The 21,017-nt window shown below is 40.4% G+C and overlaps 1 protein-coding gene and 1 non-coding gene across 5 annotated transcripts in view; both read right to left on the reverse strand.

The window, feature by feature from the left end:
* Positions 1-13,948: 13,948 nt before the first annotated feature.
* LOC112320729 (U8 small nucleolar RNA) lies at positions 13,949-14,075 on the reverse strand. The gene has a single exon (XR_002976440.1). It is a non-coding gene; the product is annotated as a U8 small nucleolar RNA (small nucleolar RNA).
* A 1,678-nt stretch (positions 14,076-15,753) lies between these two features.
* MYLK (myosin light chain kinase) overlaps positions 15,754-21,017 on the reverse strand; it is a 264,716-nt gene continuing 259,452 nt past the window's right edge. For all 4 annotated transcript variants that reach the window (XM_045185765.3, XM_045185766.3, XM_024577969.4 and 1 more), the window contains 2 exons: positions 20,055-20,186; positions 15,754-17,761 (listed from right to left, as the gene is read on the reverse strand). In XM_045185765.3, the coding sequence (XP_045041700.2) occupies positions 17,511-17,761; positions 20,055-20,186 (383 nt within the window). In that variant the 3' untranslated portion in view covers positions 15,754-17,510. The remainder of the gene's footprint in view (positions 17,762-20,054; positions 20,187-21,017) is intronic.

Genomic DNA, 21,017 nt, shown 5'->3' on the forward strand with positions numbered 1-21,017 from the left:
ACAATATGATATTGTCTTAATCAATCATGGTTTCTCTAGCAAAGTAATTATTTCAAGACTTAGAACTTTAACAACAGAAGCAGAGCTCATCAGGGTCTTGTGAAATTGGTATAAGGATGCTGGGGAATAGTGTTTGTCTTTTTGCTGGATTGTTAAATGTAAGAGGATGTACTTCTGGCTCCATACAACCATCTTCCTTTCTATGTGGAGACAGATTGTTCCTAAAAAGAAACTAAGCAGACAGGAGAAGGAATGTATGTATTGTATGAGTTTTGGTTCCAGTTCCTGATGCTTTTCCTTCAGTTTTGTGAGTTATCTCATCCTTCCAAGCAAGTAAGCCAATACATTCCTTTTGCTTAATCAAGCAGTCCCAGAATAAAAACCCTGTTTCTTTTCCATTTGTTGTAACAAAAGTCCTGGAAAGTAACCTCATTAGTTTGTGTCACATGCATATCACTAAGCCAATTACTGTGACCAAAGAAGATAAAATATGCTGATTGGCCAGTCCTTTATTATGTACCCATAGTGGGAGGAGTGGTGGCTTAACCCAAACTATGAATTGTGTTCATATATCCCCTGAATGTAGCTCTTCCCTGAACACTGGATTATAAGATACTTGAGGAGAGGTAATATTAGTTCAGTATGTGTTGTTTTTACCTGTTGTAAATTAGTTTTCTTGTGAGGGTATAGTAGAGCAGAAACTCCCCAAAACTGCTGGTGATAAGTTGATGTGTTCACTTTAGAAAACAGTTTGTCATTAACTGAGGAAAGTCAAAGATACACACATCCTGTTGGGAACCACTCTGCCTGGTTTCAGAAGCTGTAACCCCCCATGGTTAAGGCTGAGTCAGAGACCTTGGGACCAGAAGCCATTAAGGAGACAAAGCTTATCTCCCTGGCAGGGGTGCCACCTCTGCCCACTTTACTTCACCCTGCTTGGCCCTGAGCCTGACCAGTTTGCCAATGATGGGTAAGATTCCTCAAGGGAGGGACGACCTAAGACAGGCATGGTCATGAAGAGGCCCTCAGGGAAGGACTTGGGGGGCTATAGAAAAAAGGGGTGATGGACCCTCACCCCTCGGCTTTGACAGAGCCTGAGTCCTCATTCTGTCTGCAAGAGGTCTCCTAATCTCTTGGCTGCCTTACTTCCCCTGCCTGACTTAAGCCTGAAACAATGACAGAGGGTGGTGCAGTCCTGTGCTGGAAAGGACAGATTCCCCAGGGCGATCAGGCCTAAGAAAGAATGCATAAAGCCCTGTGAAACCTGTTTTGCTAAGAATGTCCTCAGTTTTCTGATAAGGGTCCAAGCATGAAATGAGTTTGTTTCCCAAAGTTTTATAGCCCTTTAGCTAATTGACCCTGACTCAGAATAAGCCCTCAGAGTTCTTTGTATGTTGTCTATTGTTTGATCCTTACTGCCTGACAATGATTGATGAGCTTTACCTGTATTTCTGTGCAAATTAAACCCAAAAAAAGCCCATTGAGGAAAAGGCTTTTGGTCCTTCTCCTTTGAGAGATTGACCACCTTTCCTCCCCAAGCAGATCATGTCTTGGTAGACTTATTTTCATCCGCAGCGGTCGGGGGGCTCTGTGGGCAAAGCTCCCCCACAACATCCCATGACTATTATTCTACTGCCAGGTAGATGCCCTTACAGATCCCCTAAGATATACGTACCAGAATATTCTAAGCAGTGTTGTTCATTAGAGCCACATGCTGAGTATATCACAGCACCTATCCACAGTAGAATAAATAAGTATGCTTACAATGGGATATTTTACAGCAATGCAAATGAACAAATTGCAGCACTTGGTGTTTATGAATATCATAAACACTGAGTGAAAGAAGCAAGGCACACAAAGATATACATAGTATGACTCATTCATCTTAAGTTCAAAATAAGTCTAAGTGAAATTGAATTGTTTAGGGATACATACACAGGGGTTAAAACTATACAGAAACACGAAGAAATGATTACCACAAGAGTCAGGATAATGAGTTCTGGATTAGAGCTGGCCACCCAGGAGCAATTGATGAGGAGGCACCTCTCTCCCTCACCTTTTTATCTCCAAAGAAAGGGCAACTTCTGCTCAAACGGGGTATGTAGTAATAAGATTTCCAGCTTCCTAAATGATGTAGACCAATTCTTATTAGTTAGATAAAAAAGGAATGTTCTGAAAGGACATTGGATAGCTCACAGAATTTATGGAAAAGGTGATGAATGAAGTTTGGAACATACACAGGAGCTATGGGAAATTAGGCAGCCAAAAATAGAGACCAAATCAATACATAGGAAGAAACTGGTTAGTATCCAATAGCTTCTGTCATTGGCATGACTGCCATTGGACATTGGATGAGTCCATTATTGCTTTCTCTACCATCTCTGGAAGGATTCTAAACTACCATGTGTTTCTCTCTATTGCTCACTCCAGAGTCAAGGTCTTAGGTAGGAGCATCTATTTGGAAGGAAGTTCACATGCCCAAATTCTAGAGACAAGGGAGGTGGGAAAGGGGCTATTTGCCCTCACTTGAGCTTCATTATTGGAATTCCCTCCAAATAGAAAATGTATTTGGATACTGAGTGGCCAAAATGAAAAATGCCTCTAACAAAGAATATCAGAAATAAACATATCTGGTCTCCACGTGGAGGAGGAAAAAGTAATATGATTAGTTAAGATCTATGAAATTCATTGGGCTATGTTTTTACTGCAGGACAAGAGACTGAGCACGGAATCATTGAATTGAAAGGCATCAAGGCTGGCTGTTCTACCTTTCAAGCCACCATTTTCTCTTTTCTTGTTCTTCTGCCTGTGATTGGGAATGGGAGGGGAATGCATTTCTGATATCCCAGGACTATAGGCCAGGTTATCTTCCAGTCAGGAGACGATGGAGTGACCTCAATGCCATCTCCCATCTGGCCATTAACAGAGAGCCTTACAAGTGTATATTTGGGGTACCTGACCAACCATGAAGACAGTTGACACTGGATTCCTATTTGTCTGTGACCTATGTTCATTGTGCAAAAACCTGGAGGAAAGGAGAGGTGGGTAATAGAATTTAGTCTCTAAGTTCCACTCTGAATTTCCAGTTAGGTAGCCCATAGACTGTATCAGATTCTTCTTTTGAAAATTTGAACTTGGGGGAAACTCAGGCCTGAGCAGATACAGAGAGAGGAGACCCTTTCGAGAGAGAGACTGTGTTATAGGTGCTTTCGTGCTTAATGACTTTCTATGAACAGCTTCAGACCATAGGTCTTCCCCTTAATGATTAATATACCAATGAAAATCAATCATTTTTATAAAAAAATGCTAATTAAAATAATGAGATAGGTGCCCTCCTTTTTGCTTATTCAAAATGTCAAAGATTATAATAACACAGTGGCAGAGGTATAAAGGCATGGATATTCTTAAACTTTCCTACTGAAAGTATAGACTGATACACTCTCTGGGAGGCAGCTTGGAAATACTAGGTTGGTGAAAAAGCTTGTTTGTTTTTTTTCCAGTAAAATGATTCTAGTAGTGCTCAGTTGTCTTTGACTTCATTCAAACCAATTTTGTTAGATTGTATTGTGACAGCTGTCATATCAGTGTGTAGTTAAAAAACTTATCAATGTTGGTGAAATTTTGTGTAGCCATTTTAATATTGAAGATAGAAAATGTTGCATATTTTCATGTGCAACATTTCCAGCATATTATGCTGTAGTATTTCAAGAAAGGTGCAACCGAAGCACAAAAAAAAAAAAAAAAAAAAGATTTGTGCAGTGTATGGAGAAGGTGCTATGACTGATCGAAGGTTTCAAAAGTGGTTTGCAAAGTTTTGTGCTGGATATTTCTCACTGGATGATGCTCCACGGTCAGATACACCAATTGAAGTTGATAGCAAACAAATCAAGACATTAATTGAAAACAATCAACATTCTACCATGTGAGAGATAGTTGGCATACTCAAAATATCCAGATCAATAAAGTTATTGGTAAAAATGAAAAATGTGTCTTTTAGTTTATGGAAAAAACTAAACGGACATTTTGGCCAACCCAATATATACCACACTCTTAAAACTATGAATGTCCTTTGGCCCAGCAATTACACTTCTTGGAATTTACCATAAAGAATTTAATTTTAAAAATTAGTTACAAAAGCTCATCATGTTATTTATAATATCAAACTGTTGGAAACATTCTAAATGTCCAGTAGTACACATAGGTTTAATTATGATAAGGCTTAAAATAGTATACTATTCAGACATTGAAGTGATTCTGTGGAAACTTACTTTCAAATGATTCAGCAAAAAGAAATAAGTGTGTGTGCATAAGTGTGTAAGTCTGGGTCAGGATGGCAAAAGAAAGAGTCAGAGCAACATCTTATGTTGGCTTCCAAACCCCATACACAGGGCAACATACCAGATGGCATCTGCACATGCAGTGGGGTGCATTATAGTAGAGGGACCCTGAAATTAGGAAGTTTTGATCTTATAGATGGCTGCTCATAACTTGCTTGTTCTCCCTTCCAGAGAGAGAAACCTTTATTCTAGGAGGTAAGCAAGTCCTCTCCAGGAAGAGGAGAGGTCTTTATTATTTCGGACATCTCCAGGGAGGGAAATGTGTCTTAAGATTTACTATCCTGGAATAGCTCTGTAGCGGAGAAGAAACCTTTTTCCTCTATGCTCTTAGGTACAGTAGCTGGGGCCCTGCAAATTGAGATAACAAAACACAGATTAATAGGAGAAAAAGTTTTATTTCATGTGCATTCTGGGTGGGAGGGGTCACAGAAATGAAGTGAAAGCCCCAAAGAAGTGGTCATTCCTGGAGGCTTATGTATAATTTTAGCAAAGAGCAATAAATTTGTCAAGAAATGACAAAGGAAAGGGGGTTTAGGGTTTTTCAAGTAGTAAGTTGCGGGAAGGTAAAAACTAATGGGACATAAGGGTTATTTTTAGTAAAGTTTGTGATGTGTGGGTGGCATCTCTGGGCTGAGAAGTTTAGAGTCATGTCTGGTGATTGAAACTTGTTCTGTCCTTCCTGATATGAGAGAGAGGTAGGGAACACATTCACAAAGGGAAATTTATGCCCTGCTTTTAGGCAAATGGGGGGGGGGTGGATAGAGAGCTTCTTCTGTATCTGCTGTTTCTCAATTGCCTTCAGCTTAAAATAGTCCTCATGCCTAAGTGGCATATTTTGGGGTGGCACATTCTGATCCCCTTCAGATCCTTGTACAAACATTCTTGAATTGGTTGTATATGCTTTTAATCAGAAGATCTGAACTGTGTGGAAAAGTGAAATGTTGAGAGTGAATCATTTCCCAACAGTAATTCTACATGAAGGGTTTAAGGGTCCTCATTGAACAGTTCTATCATGTTTTCTCAAAGCTTGAAAAAAGTTTTCAATAAAAACTTGGGGAAATAATAATACAGAGATGTGTTAGACATGGAAATTGTTTAGAATATATTAAGTAAAAAGTGGATTATACATGGTGTGTGTAATATTTTGTTTTTATAACAGGTATGAGTATGTATATCTACAGAGAAAAAAAATCTGGAAGGGGTATACCATTCTATTATTAGTGTTTATCTTTAGTTGAAGACTATATTTTCAGGGATCATTTCTATAGTTCGTTACTAGTTGAGTAAGAACATTTGTTTTTTTATGTTCATTTTGTTTATATATATATTGCTTTTTCTTCAATGAGTGGTTTTGTGAGTAAAATTTTTTCTTTAACTTTATCAAAAACTAGAATCCCTTTCTGTCTTCTAATGGGAGTAGATATCAGTGACTCCCCCCAACACCCAACATCTTGGATATACATAAACTGCACTGCAAAAAAGGGAGATGACTCGAGTTCCAGCCAAGACGGAGGCATAGGTAGACACACTGCACCTCCTTGCACAACCAAAAGAAGGACAACAATTTAAAAACAAAAAACAACCAGAACTGACAGAAAATCGAACCGCATGGAAGTCCGACAACCAAGGAGATAAAGAAGAAACATTCATCCACACCAGTAGGAGGGGCGGAGACGGGCAGCAGGGGCAGAGAGGACTCACGGCAACGTGGCTGGACCCAGAGACGTAGCGGATTGTAGATTGAACCGGACAGGCAGTGTGACTGCTAGCAGACCCCTCGGTCCCACATTCTCACATAGATAAACCAGGAGGAATGGCAGGGGAGGGAAACAGACCTCACAACCCAGGGCTCCAGCTCCGGGAAATTAAGCCTCAAACCTCTGATTGAAAACACCTGAAGGGGTTGAGGCAGCAGCAGGAGAAACTCCAAGCCTCACAGAAAGTTTGTTGGAGAGACTCACAGGGGCTTGGAGCATGCACAAGCCCACCCACTCGGGAATCAGCACTAGAGGGGCCCAATTTGATTGTGGGTAGCTGAGAGAGTGACTGAAATCCAGCAGAGAGTAGAGCAAGCACCATTGCTCCCTCTCGGCCCCTCCCCCACATACAGCAACACAATGCAGTGACCAGCATTACCCCACCTTGGTGAACACCTAAGGCTCCGCCCTGTTTATGTAACAGGCGCGCCAAGACAAAAAAAAAAAAGGCCCAAGTGAAAGAACAGGAGAGCCAAGATGGCGGCATAGGTAGACACACTGCGCCTCCTTGCACAACCAGAACTGAAAGAAAATAGAACAGCAAGGAAGTCTGACACCAAGGAAATAAAAAATAAACATTCATCCCGACCAGTAGGAGGGGCGGAGATGGGCAGCCGGGGCAGAGAGGACTTGCACGGCCGTGACGGGACGAGACTGGCGGAGTGTGGGACGAACGGGGCAGGCAGTCCAAGCACTAGCAGACCCTGCGGCCCCACATTCGTACACAGATAAACCGGACAAACGGTGGGGAGCACATCAGACCGAATAACCCAGGGCTCCAGTGTGGGGAAATAAAGCCTCAAACCTCTGATTGAAAACGCTCGTGGGGGTTGGGGCGGCAGCAGGAGAGACTCCCAGCCTCACAGGAGAGGTCATTGCAGAGACCCACAGGGGCCTAGGGCGTGCACAAGCCCACCCACTCGGGAACCAGCACCAGAGGGGCCCAGTTTGATTGTGGGTAGCAGAGTGAAAGATTGAGGTCCGGCGGAGAGTGGAGCAGGTGCCATTGCTCCCTCTCGGCCCCTCCCCCACGTACAGCGTCACAGCACAGCGACCAGCATTTCCCCGCCCCGGTGAACACCTAAGGCTCTGTCCCTTTAAGTAACAGATGCGCCAAGAACAAAAAAAAAAAAAAAAAAAAAAAGGCCCAAATCACAGAACACTTCAAACCTCCAGAAAAAATACAACTAAGCGAGGAAGAGATAGCCAACATATTGGATGCATAGTTCAAATCACTGTTTATTAAGACACTCACAGAATTGGTTGAATTTGTTCGAAAACTAGATGAAAAAATGAAGGCTATGCCAAGAGAAACAAAGGAAAATGTACAGGGAACCAATAGTGATGTGAAGGAAACTGGGACTCATATCAATGGTGTGGACCAGAAGGAAGAAAGAAACATCCAATCAGAAAAGAATGAAGAAACAAGAATTCAGAGAAATGAGGAGAGGCTTAGGAACCTCCAGGACATCTTGAAACATTCCAACATCCGAATTATAGGGGTGCTAGAAGAAGAATGGGAAGAACAAAAAATTGAAAACTTATTTGAACAAATAATGAAGGAGAACTTCCCTAATCTGACAAAGGAAATAGACTTCCAGGAAGTCCAGGAAGCTCAGAGAGTCCCAAAGAAGCTGGACCCAAGGAGGAACACACCAAGGCACATCATAATTACATTCCCCAAGATTAAAAATAAGGAGAGAATCTTAGAAGCAGCAAGAGATAAGGACACAGTTACCTACAAAGGAGCTCCCATAAGACTGTCAGCTGACTTCTCAAAAGAGACCTTGCAGGCAAGAAGGGGCTGGAAAGAAGTATTCCAAGTCGTGAAAGGTAAGGACCTACATCCAAGATTGCTCTATCCAGCAAAGCTGTTATTTACAATGGAAGGGCAGATAAAGTGCTTCTCAGATAAGGTCAAGTTAAAGGAGTTCATCATCACCAAGCCCTTATTATATGAAATGTTAAAGGGACTTATCTAAGAAAAAGAAGACAAAAAATATGAACAGTAAAAATGACGGCAAACTTACAGTTATTAACAACCACACCTAAAACAAAAACACAAGCAAACGAAGCAAACAACTAGAACAGGAACAGAACCACAGAAATGGAGATCACATGGAGGGTTATCAACAGGGCAATGGGAAGGGGAGAGAGGGGAGAAAGGTACAGAGAATAATTAGCATAAATGGTAGGTAGAAAATAGACGGGGGAGGGTAAGCATAGTATAGGAAATGTAGAAGCCAAAGAACTTATAAGTATGACCCATGGACATGAACTATAGGGGGGGAAAGTCGGAGGGCGGGGGTGGGCAGGATGGAGTGGAATGAAGGGGTGGAAATGGGACAACTGTAATAGCATAATCAATAAATATATTAAAAATAAATAAATAAAATAAAAATAAAAATCGTCACCTCAAAAAAGAGGGGGGGGGAAACGAGAAGGCGAGGAAACATAAAGCATAGGGGGAGTAAAGAGAAGAAACCTAAGAGAAGAGACAGATCTGGGAGGATTTTTCAAGTGAAATACTGATCAATATAAACTCCCTTATTTACCTTCATTACAAAATCAATAAATTCTTTGATGTTTTGGTATGAATGGAATTTTTGGCAGGGAACTCAAACAAAAGGAAGGAGACCACAGTAATATGGATTACATGTTGAGTGTTGCTTGGGATTTTGAAACTATAGTGCACTGTCTGGCTATATGTAGGATTTAATCATTACCTAGAATAGTGGTTCTCAGCTCTTACAATTATTGTACTGAAGATGATAATAAGCTTTTATTTATGTGGGTTATAACTTTGATATTGTCCATATTTCCAATGTTTAAGAGATTTGGGCATACTAGAGAACAGGTTAATCTATGATTCCAATTTAAAGTATAAATTGTGACACGCTCTGTCTCTCTGGAGCATACCTGTGCCTTTTTCCCTCTCCTTCCCCCAGGCAGGCTCTCTTGGCCTTTCTCTTTCTCCTAAGCTCCAACAGTCTTTCTTTTTGCCTCTGTAACTTGCTTCCTGAGCTCACGCAGCTCAGCTGACTCAACTTTTCTACCTCTGTGACTTTATAAACTTTCTCTTATAATTTGAAAAAAAAAGTATAAATTGTGTAACTGATTTAGACTTGGGATTCAAAGTTTAACTCTTGCTAAATTTATAAACAGTATTGCATCATTTAAAAGATATTAAGTCCGATTGTGTTTATACATTTAGTTTATTTGTGAGACTGATTTTACTTGAGAAGGTATTTGCTAGGGACTTTTCTCGGAAACTTTTGTTATAAGATAATTGAAGAAATGTAAATTAAATGTGTTTATTATATTTATGAAGGCAGCTTTAAATGATTAAGGGAATTAATCAGAGCAAAACCATCAAAAATGAATATTATATTTTGGTAGATTTGTAAATCTACCAAATCAGATCTGAAAATTTAATTTAAAAGTTTAAGTAAGAACTAGGTTTTAAAATTTGCAACACTAATAGGTAAACTATTAATTTTAAAAACAGAATCGTTTCTAAATAATCTTCTATGTACACAACAATTTTCCCCAAATGCGTAAATAGCCTCATTGACAAGTTTATGAGAATCAAACTGTTTTATTGAGAAATTTCTGCATGTCAGTCATTGCTCTGGGCTGTCTAATTTTCCAAGAAAAAAACCCTCCAGTCTCCTGCATGTGCAGAAATAACCTGCAGCAACAGGACTGGCTTCATGGCTGCATAACTGTGCAGTCACACTTAGAGGGAACTCAATCTTGTTTTCATGCTCTACTGTCACGGTCTTGAAATCTTTAATACTTTTTTAAACAAGGAGCCCACATTTTTATTTGGCACTGGCCCTGCAAATTACAGAGCTGGTCCTGCCTGGCAGTCAGAGTTCTGGCAGCCACACCGTGGGAGATGTCTGGAGTTTCAGGGTTCATTTTGTAGCTTCCTCCATCCCCCTGCATCTCTGTGTTTTCTGAGTTTCCTCCCTCCCACCATCAGTTGTGTCCGTTGCCTACCAGTCCACAGCCTCTCTAGGCTAACTTTAAAAGGTCCCCTTTTCTGCCAGGCTAGGAAGGACTGTCAGAGGCCATATGGGGTGGAGGAGGAGAAGGGGGTGGGTGGGTCGAATTCCCCTACTTTTGCCTTGTTCTGTGGCAGGACTCAGCTTGCCTTTTGAGGCTTTCTCCCCTGTGGACACTTGTAAAGTGGACAAAATGAAAACAAATTAATTACCAGTTATTCTATTGCAAATTTTGTCAACAACTCAAGTGTGTCACATCACTTCTGTCATTCTTTGCCCTTGTGGTTTATGCCTTTTGTTCCTTTAGTTTTATTTTAGTGAGGTTTTGGGAGATAGGAAATGATATGTAAGTGTTCAGTCTGCCCTGTATGACCACTCATCTCAATTGAGTTTCCATAGAAACAACCAGTCCTTTTTTAGGCACCCCATTTTTGTTGGTTTATATAATACTTAGTTAAATTATATAATTACAAGTAGAACTAACATAAATAAATTTAAGAACAAACCCAGCTGATACTTGCTTGGTAAATACACAACTCAGTCAGTGGGAACAGAAGTGTGTAGGCATCAGTTTATTTTACATAGGAAATGAAAATTGTGGTTAAGTTCCGTGAGTTGAATTAAATGGAGATTAACGGAGTTTCTGCTTTAAATAATTGAATATAAGATATTCATAAAGTATGCATTATTGAAAGTCCAACAATCTGGCTCCTTGAACAACAAATTTAATTTTAAAGAAACTTATCTGTCTTTAAAAACTTGAACAAGCAAATGTTTGTAGGATCAGGATCTTTTCTGCACTTTGGCCATGGATACTACTGATGTGTTCAGATTGATGTCCTAAAATCTGAGACACTTGTCTGTCCTAACTTCTAATTATCCTCTCCTACCTCCATCTTGACCTCCTAGTTGGTCTTTTGACCTGCTTTGACCTTAAAGGCCTTGGTTTGCATCAGTGAATTGACACCTTACATTCCCTTCTGTCTCCCTGTCGTAGGTACCTGGTCCCTCCAGCCTTTTTTAAGATTTTATTTTTTAGATAGGGCGGAAGGAAGGGAGAAAGAGAGGGAGAGAAACATTAATGTGTGGTTGCTTCTTGTGCGCCCTCTATTGGGGACCTAGCCTGCAACCCAGGCATGTGCCCTGACTAGGAAAAGGTTTCACAGGCCAGTGGTCAATCCACTCAGCCACACCAATCAGGACATTTTGTGGTGTTCTTAAAGGCAAAACTGACTTGTCGCCTTAATGGCTTTGTCCTTTGCAGGAAGTCAGATTTAAGCTTCTCTGCTCTAACTTAGTTACCTACTCATTTATTCACTTTCCATCTTCTAGACTTCTGATATTTTTCATATGTCTTCTCCTAAATTTGCCTTTGAAGGGTTTATACCTTTTTGGAAAAAAAAATAGTATTCCCTTATTCTCCATTTAATAGAGGTTTCATAGGCAACAGAGTTACCACTTGTCTTCAGTAGTTCATATTTGACCTTCTCTCTACTATGATAGCTTCCTGTTTTCTAAACTCTTGATCTCCTGGTTCTCTAGAAAATAAGACCCTCCATTTGTAAGCTTTCCAGACAATTTTAAAAAGGTATCTATCCAGCCTTTTCCTGAGACTGCATAGCAGAGCCCTATTTGATCTGTGGTTAATATGCAATCAGGAACAAGTCAATGTGAATTGGCTTTTGCAAATATCAATTAAAAATCAGGGAACTTGTTGGGGTAAAGGTTAAGTGTAATTAGTATAGAGTCACCTGAGAAATTTCCTTTCGATTGGCAAATAAGACTCATAGTTCAGATGAACTTTTCTCCTTTGGGTATGAAAACGAGTATTTAGGAGCTGGGAGTTAAAATTTTCCTTAGAGCAAGAGGGCAGTTGTAGCCTTTCCTGAGGCTGCAGCAATTACTTTTTTGTGCAATCACACGGGCACTTTTGGTTTCTAAGCTCCTTTATTGGGAGGTAGGTGGAGTTTAAATAATTCTTTTCATCTTTCATTATTTAAAAGTATATAACTTTTTCATATTTTTGTTTTGTTTCTGCAGAAGTAAAATCAGTTCCTTGAGGGTTATCAGAGGATTTTTGACCTCTTAGCATCTCTGAGTGCCAAAAGAATAGGGGCTTACTGTAAGGATGAGGTAGTATGTATGAGCTCATTTACTTTTTATAACAACCTGTGAGGTAGGAACTATTGTTACTGTAATTTTATAGATGAGGAAACTGAGGCACAAGTTATACAGCTCCAGTAAGAGGTACAGATGGAGCTGACTCTACTTGGCTGATTAACCAGGTTAGCTATATCCAACCCTAGTATCCTGTAGCATTTGCCTTCAATGAACAGATAAGAGCTTTCTGGCCCTTGACTGGGTCACTCAGTTGGTTGGAGCATCATCCCACACACCAAAAGGTCGTGGGTTTGATTCCTGGTCAAGGCATATACCTAGATTTCAGCTTCAATCCTCTGTCGGGGCACGTTCGGGAGGCAATTAATTGATGTTTCTCACATTGATCTCTCCCTCTCTCCCCCCCTCCCCTTCTTTCTTTCTAAAAATCAATGAGCATATCCTCAGGTGAGGATTAAAAATAAAAAAGAGCCACGACTTGTGTAGCTCTGTGTTGGGCATCATCCCACAAACCAAAGGTCGCAGATTTGATCGCTGGTTGGGGCACATGCTTGGGTTGTGGGTCAGCCCCTGGTAGGGGGCAGTGCAACTGATTGCTGTTTCTCTCACACAACCATGTTTCTTTCTCCCTCTCCCTTCTTTCATCTCTCTCTAAAAATAAATAAATGAATAAAACATTTTTTTAAGAGCTTTCTGGAGAGGTAGATCTGGGTCTTCTTGGACCTTACCAAACAGGTTATATGACTGTTTGCTAATAAATGTTTGATGAATTTGGCCTGAGGCTATCTTTCACTGTAATATATCTTTCATTCCATCTGGAGCAAGGCTATGGAGAAGCCCTGTGGCTCAACCTATCTCAACTATTGGAGCTGCTATTGGGGCTACTAATGTCGGCCCCAAAGAAGCTAATAAACATGAATGATCAAAGTGACTTAGGTTAATTTGTAACCTCTTTCTTCCTTAGTTATTTCCAATTGTAAGAAATCTAGTCCCAGAGAGTCAGATAATGTGAAGATTTATTACACACCTCTGTGTGGTCACTACTGGGGCTACAGTCTCTAACATGAAGCCCTCCTGCAATGTGTGACTATTTGGAACACTGTCAAGGCCTATGGGCCAGAATTTCAAATAACCAGCAGGTAGAAATTTAATGTTGTCTCCAAGTACTATAGATCTCCTGGTTATTTCCAATTCAAATGGGAAGGGAGTTACAGTCAAAGCCACTGAAGTTAAAATGATTGTAGCTCTAACCCTTCCTTTTTGTTCACTATCAAGGACACTCTGCCCCAGCAACCCTGTCTCTCTCCTTCTCTGCATCTATCCATATGTCCTCACTGGGTGCTCCCCTATCTCAAGTAGCTCCAACTTCCAAACACACAGATGATTTTGGGCCTAGCTGGTTGTATCATATCACAAGTAATCTGGTAATTGCTTATGAATTGCAGGCCTATTTAGATTTTGTGGTGAGAAGCACAGAACTGGTACTTACTTTAAAAATGTCTTAAAAAGTGAAAAATATATATGAATATGATTAATGAAGATCAATAACCTAACACTGAGTCTATATTATCCAATACAATTGATGACACTCTAAACCATATTCCCCAGACTGATTTCACACAAACTTTGAAGTTTTGACTTCACAGTAATTTGAAAAGTGATATGCATAGTAAATTTTGGAGTTTCTCTTTGCTGTCTGATGGAACTTTATTTATTATTATTACTTTTTAGGAGCAATCAGGGTGTTGCATGTCCTGATTACACAGAGTCGCACGAATCATGCAAACTCCAATCATCCTGTTCCAATCCTCCCTCCAAAAGGAGGGACAGGTAAGGATTATCCCACCTGATGATAGAATGGAGGTGTCTAATAGAACTTTAAAAAGTTCTATTATTTATTAATAATAGAAAGTTCTATTATTAGAACTTTCTATTATTAGAAAGTTCTAATCTGTGCTGTCCAGTAAGGTAGCCACTAGTCACAAGGGACTACTGAACATTTGGAATGTGGCTAGTGCAACTGAGGAGCTGAATTTTAAATTTTATTTATTTTAATTGAATTTAAATAGCCACTTGTGACTCATGCTCACCATATTGGTCAGAACAGATCTAGAATCCAGTCATGTCCTTATAACAGGATAGTCTAGGTTATGTTGCACCCACAAAGAACTCTAAAATCTTGGCAATTGCTAAGAACAAAGGTTTGTTTGTTGCTTGTGTTATGTGCGTATTTGGGGTTGGCTGGGGAGCCAGGTGGATAACACAGACACCTCCACATGTTGGCAGTCATGGAAAGTGCTGCGCCAGTTCTTAAGTCCTCTGACCCAGAGGGGATGCACATCACTTCTTCTCACGGTTCACTGCCCAGGACTAGCCCACACAGCACCACCAAGCTAGGCAGCAGGAGTGCCATCCTAACTGTGCCCGGGGCTAAGAGCCTCAGTAATGGCTGCTACAGACATGAGCCTCCCTCTTAAAATACAGAAAGGAGATCCCAAGGGGTAAGGAAAGTACTCTTGTGTTTTCTTGAAAAGTGGAGAATTGAGTTTCTTTAGAATCCAATTATCCTTCACCTCCTGGATACTCTGCACAGATTTATTAAAAGCAGGTAAAATATGCAAAGTGAAACTCAAACATTTTGATAAAAGGAAAAAGAGACTATAAAAATTAAGTTAGAGCTGACAACAGTCAGAGTGTCTTTTTAGTTACACATAGTAATATCATTTAATATGAAGCTCTGCGATGTAAGGAACAATCAGTGGGTTGTTCTTTATATGTTTGGGATGAAAATGGAACAGAAGAAAGTGTATCTGTTATTTTTCCTGGTACGGAATATATATGGTACATTTTTTTACAAGCCAGGAATAAAAAGTCCTTTCTTTAAAAATAATAACTCACTAAGAACAATTTTAGATTGTGGTTGCATAAAAAAATGAAAAACTTTAAATATTTATTAACTGGGCAAATTAATTACCAGTATCTAGACCAACATTTGATGACATGCCTTGATTCTTTCTAGAATGTCTACAATATCATTTGGACCTCCAGACATGGGGGAGTTACCAACTGATACCTGATAACAGACTTCCTGAGAAGCAGGCGTTCCTGCTTCAATATCAGTTTCCTGATAAATGCTTCAATATTAAGACATGGAAAAATAGCACTTGGCTGAGAATAGGAAATTGCACCAAAGTTACAACTGCAAACCAAGCCCTGGTAATTTAGCGATGACAACAATTTGTCACATGCTGAAAATGCCATATAGATTTTAGCATTATGAGCATACCATAGATATCTAGAATGTAATTGAACCAAACCAATGCTCAAGAGAAATTTTGAACTAAGTGTGCAAATCAGGCTACTGAGTATAAACAAGAACTACCTCCTCAGTCACCCTGTTCTTTAGTGAAACACAACCAGGTAAGCCATTTAGGCAGCACAGTATTTGTTTTCAGTTTGCAAGGTCTCTCTGGGTAGTCTACAACGGGGGCATGGAAGAAAAAGAAAGCTGCAAAGACCGAACAAAACGCATGCACTGTGGTATCCTTTATTTAAAAATTGTGAGCTAACTACAGTTGTAGTGTTCTCATTTACCATTCTGATGGCATAACAAATGGGGAGAACATTAACACAATTCCAAGAAGGCATCAAAAACCTGTAAACAAACGTACACATCACACATGCGCACATACAGGTAACACACACACACAAAGATTATAGTCTAAACACAATGAAAGTGATGAAGAAAAGCTCTGAATGCTCTAAATCAAACGAAAAACCCCTTTGTTATAATAAACTGTGGCAATACTGTGGCTATTATGAAAAATATTATAACTGTTTAAAAAGCAAAAAAAAAAAATCCTGGCAATTTGAAATGAGCAGCAAAAAGCAGTTAAGATAGAATGGAAGATAACATAAGGCTAAGTAATATCAAAATTCTAATGTTGATACTGTGTGTGATTGCACTGAAGTAATTTAAAATTGGTTCTTGAGGAACTATTAAAAGTCCCTTGAAATATTAAATCACTGTACTTTATAAACAGTGGAAAAGAATAAAGTATTTGGAATGTTACACACACACGCAGAGGAAATGTATTAGGCATATCACTTTATGGTCTTTGTTTAAGACCCTCATATAATTTTATAAAAAAAATTTAAGTGCCAATGTAGTGAAAGAAAGTTAAAAATTCCTAAAGATGCAAGTCTGAGTGCATTTATCAGGTCTGAGAATATAGCTCAAGGTCTGGGGCAAGGCATGGTGATGCACATTCAAGAAAAAACCATCGTGGAACCCACAAAGTAGGCAGAGTTCTCTGGAGAGGGTTCAGAATGAAGGTATATTAAACTCAGACCATCCTGAAGGAGACTCCAAAGTATGCAGAGTTCATCAGTTGAAATTTGTTTCATAGTGGCCAATAAATAACTAAGACTAACTTTTCAGCAAACTGGTTTTTCATACAAACACAAATATCTTTATCATACATGCACAGCTGATATTCTATAACAGCACAAATATGAATCCTGGTTTCAGAAGAAAAGCACAGAGCAAGGAATTTTTCCCCTATTGGTTCTTATAAAAATGTCTGAAGCAGCTAGACATCTGCCAAGAGGGGATAAGTTTAGATTTCCTACTGATTTGGGAAGAAAGGAGGTTTGATTTTCTTAAGGAAACCAGCCATCCATGAGCAGGGGACCTGCCTTCAGAATCTAAGTGTAATGTCCTTAAACTCACGCCAAGTTCAGATCCAGAAAAACTGGCAGGTAGCAGGGGGGAGGGCATGGATGAAAATCTGAATGTCTACAGTATACTTCGGAATGAAAGGTGCCTCGTAAGTTAAAATGGTCCGACTGCTTTCCAAATGAAGTGCTGCAGTCTGGAGAGGACCCAGTTCTCTGGAGTCAGGAGCCAGACAGAGGGATGGCCATCTGCAGGGGCCTCAGGCTGAGCTGTGGCTGCAGGGCCTTACTTTTCATGAGTACTTTCAGCTGGGGAATTTGTGACTTTGCCAGAAAAATACTTCTTTTGGTTGCTTTCTCTCCAAAATCAACTGGTTGGGCAAGTTACTGTGATTTCCCAAAATAAAATCTAGCTGTAGGTGCCAGCTAATTGAAATCAATGCCCTTCAATAACACTGCTAGGTATGAACTGCTATTGCTGAAGAACGACCCCCAAATGACCTAACTAGGTAATCAATCACACTAGGCACTTTTACTGTCTTGGGTTTTTTAAGCTTTAGAGAAATAGTCTTTGTAATATGACTTAGAAACTGCTTCTCTCTGGCTTTGTTTCACTCTTCCTCTTCTTCCTCTTCCCCTTCTCCTTCTCCTTCCTCCATGGTTTCCACAATGAGTTCCGCTGTGCAGGTGGCTTCTCCAAGACTGTTGACAGCCTTGCAGGTGTACTTGGCATCGTCATCCCCACACACATCGCTAATGATTAAAGAACAGTTCCCATCCTCATCGTAGTCTATCTGGAAGTGGCGGGACTCCCTGATGGACTGGTCGTCTTTGAACCAGACAACCTCAGGGTCTGGGAATCCTGCATCATGGGAGGGAACACAAGTAGTAGAAACTATCATTCAAAAGTTCTTATCAATGCATTTGAGGAACCCCCAAGCTACCTCTATTGATTAATGCAGTAAATGAAAAAAACTACGATGTTCCTTTTCAGCAGCTGTTTTGATATTTACACTTGAATAGGGCACACATTGTAAACACCGATATGTGAAACTCCACAGGAGGTGTTTTGCAGTCATCTCATTTCCCATCCATACAGGGTTGCCCCACCTCCCACCTTTATAGAGATGCAGAGTACTGCTTCCAACACCGCCCTAGAGCCAGCTACATGCATAGTGCCAAGTATCTTCCGGGATGAAATGAAACTTTTTCATCTGGTATAAAAGTTGAACTTAAATAAATTTAAATAAAAAGTGAGATTCAGGACAAATGGGCACAAGGGATCTTTTCGGGATGATGGAAATGTGCTGAAATTGATGATCGCACATTTCTATAAATTTACTAAAAATAATTGAATTGTATACTTAAAATGGGTGAACTGTATGGCGTGTAAATTAAAACTCAAAGCTGACAACAGCTCTATAAAACATAAGTTAAAGGAGCTGTTAATATTGCTAAGAAAAAGTAAACAGTATTTGTCTTGGTCTGATCCAAAGACATAATCTGTGTATAAATAACTGGAAATGGACCACATTGATTAGCCTCATTTTATGAATTAATCATGTTTCTGCAAAGTTCAGCATTGAAAAATACATAAAACATACCTTTAAAATATATGATAATTCCAACTGACTTGTTCTTAAATTTTGGAGGAGCATTTTTGCAGGAAAAAAATTATAGCCTCAATCAGAATAAAAGTTACATATAAGAATTTAAGAATTCTAACATTCTTTTCAGGTAGAATTTCATTTCAATCAAAACAGCATCCTTATACTTTAATCTCCCCTTGGTGCTTTAGTTGAAGTTATGCAAATACCAAATAAATAATCCCAAAGAGCTAAGTACAAAGATGACAGTCATTATGTTATAGTATTTTTTTTAATAGAAAAAGGGAAAAGGAAAAAACTTCAGAAAACCCAAAGACTACTGTGGTGGTATGAGTTACAAGCAGTGACCCGGAAGGCTTTCGGCAGAAGCCCCTGTCTGAGCACTTCCACGCTAGCAAAGGCAGCACACCGCATTTTAAAAAACTGAATGAAAAGAGAGGAAGATTATAGTGGGCAAGACATTTACAAGGAGTTTTGATAATATAATGACACAGGTGAAAAATTGTTTTTTCATTCCTAACTTTGGGTTACTTTACCCAAAAAGCATTATCTAGTCATATTGCTGGAGAGTCTTACCAAGTGGGAGGCATGATTGTTCTGACTGTGTCGTAGGCTATGCGAAAGTCTTGAGAAAGTTACTTAATGAACATCTGTGCTTTATTTGGTCAGACTGAGATGGGAGATAACCCTCCACTCTGGTTGGCACACGACAGTCACAGACTCGAAGTCTGTCTTACTGTGCCCTTTATCTCTCTAGAATGTTGCAGTCTGTGGAAACTGAAATGCTTTATGTCACCAACATTGCTGATTTCTCATGTGATGTGCTAAGATCCCTTATGGTCCCTTGATTCTATGGCCACATTCTCCTGGCCAGCTGAGAAGCACGGGGAAGATGGTGCAGGTGCCTGGATCCCAGCTTCCCTCAGTTTGAAGTCACACTGCATGATCTCTGCACGCTCTCTGCACTTAGCAATCCCACAACTTTTCCCTCAACTCCATAACATTTTTAAAGGACTTAAAAGGTTTCTCTTTTCACATATGTCATCTGTGAGTCCCAAGAGTCACTCAGGACATTAGACATCATCTTATAGGTGAGGGCCTGAGGCTCAGAAGCATTAGATCACCGCCTAAGGTCACACAGCCTGCAGATGAACAGCAGAGCAATTACTCCACATCCTATGCTCTGGGTCAGCCTCCCTGGGAGAGCCTCTCATGGGCACATGCTCCCTAAAAACTTAAAACTTCATTTCATTAAGCATATTCCATAGTCAAATACTATTGTCCATGACAACCCACTTTTAATTTGGGTCTAGTGGCCGATGTAAGTAAGTGAAACGTTAAGTGTGCCCCTGGGGACGTCACTGAACAGCACTAACCTTCAGAAGGAGGAGTGGAGACTTTGGGCCAACTCCTCCTGACCCAGTTTTCCTCATAGCCTGGCTGATCCTGATTGTTGCCAGAACTGACATCTTGCGCAGGGTACACAGTTGGGGCCCACCAACCAGCCAAACCCCTTTTGTAGTTAAGGGAAGAGCAATTTCAACTTACCTTCAATCTTGCAGTCAAATCTAGCAGCACTTCCCTCCACAACTTCTAAATCACGAATTGTCTTAGAGAAATAGGGTTTTACGTGGGGCTTTTCCTCAGCAACAGCCTCCAGGAAAGCTTGGGAGACATCTCCTAGAAGACAGGGGAGAAGATGCCATTTCTGCATTCCTTGTTCTTTCCTCTTCCCTAGTTTAAAAAAGCTGACTTAATTTTTTTTTTTAAAGTAGCTCTAATTTAGCAAATAATGCATCTTAGAGGACTGAATCATCAGCACACCTTTCTCCTGGGGATAGCTTGGCCTGCTGCCAAATGGTTTTGGCAGAAGAGAAAACTGTGACCAAACTGGGGACATGCTTGGACTCCCCCCTTCCCTTATGCTGACACATTGAAAAAAAGAAATAATCTTCAAAAAGGATTTTTGGCTGCATTTCATGCTGTTTCAGGATTCAGTTGTGGGTGTCTAAGGACGGAACCACACCAGCCTTCCTCATCTCTGTGCCCCTTTGCCTTTGCCCTGTAGCCGCAGGCTCTTCCCTCCTCCTTAGCAAGGAAGAGCCAGGTCCTAGAGGCATCTTTTGACCTGCCAGTAGTTCTAGTCGCCTTGCTTACACTGCTTTCACAGTGTATGACAGCCAACAGGGATTTGGGATTGGTCCAAGGTAAAGCTGGGACTTGGAGGGGCTCCTATATCCTCTCTCTCCCCTTCAGGCTATTTGTGGGTCATCTGGGAGTGGCAGGAATGGATCAGGAGGGACAAGACCCATGTGCTGCCAACTCTATCCCTGCTGCATCAGAGCACAAGGCCTCACCAATGACACTGCCTTTGTGCCAAAAGGGATCTTGACTCAGCTTCTCACCTTTGGATACCAGGCAGTAGGGAGTGGAGGGGCATCTCTGTCCAAACAAGGCACCTCAAAAAGATAAGGGCCAGACCCTGCATGCATCTGATGCAGGAAGAGGCAG

The sequence above is a fragment of the Desmodus rotundus genome, chromosome 2 (genome assembly GCF_022682495.2).
Source record: "Desmodus rotundus isolate HL8 chromosome 2, HLdesRot8A.1, whole genome shotgun sequence".
Taxonomy (NCBI): Eukaryota; Metazoa; Chordata; class Mammalia; order Chiroptera; family Phyllostomidae; genus Desmodus; species Desmodus rotundus.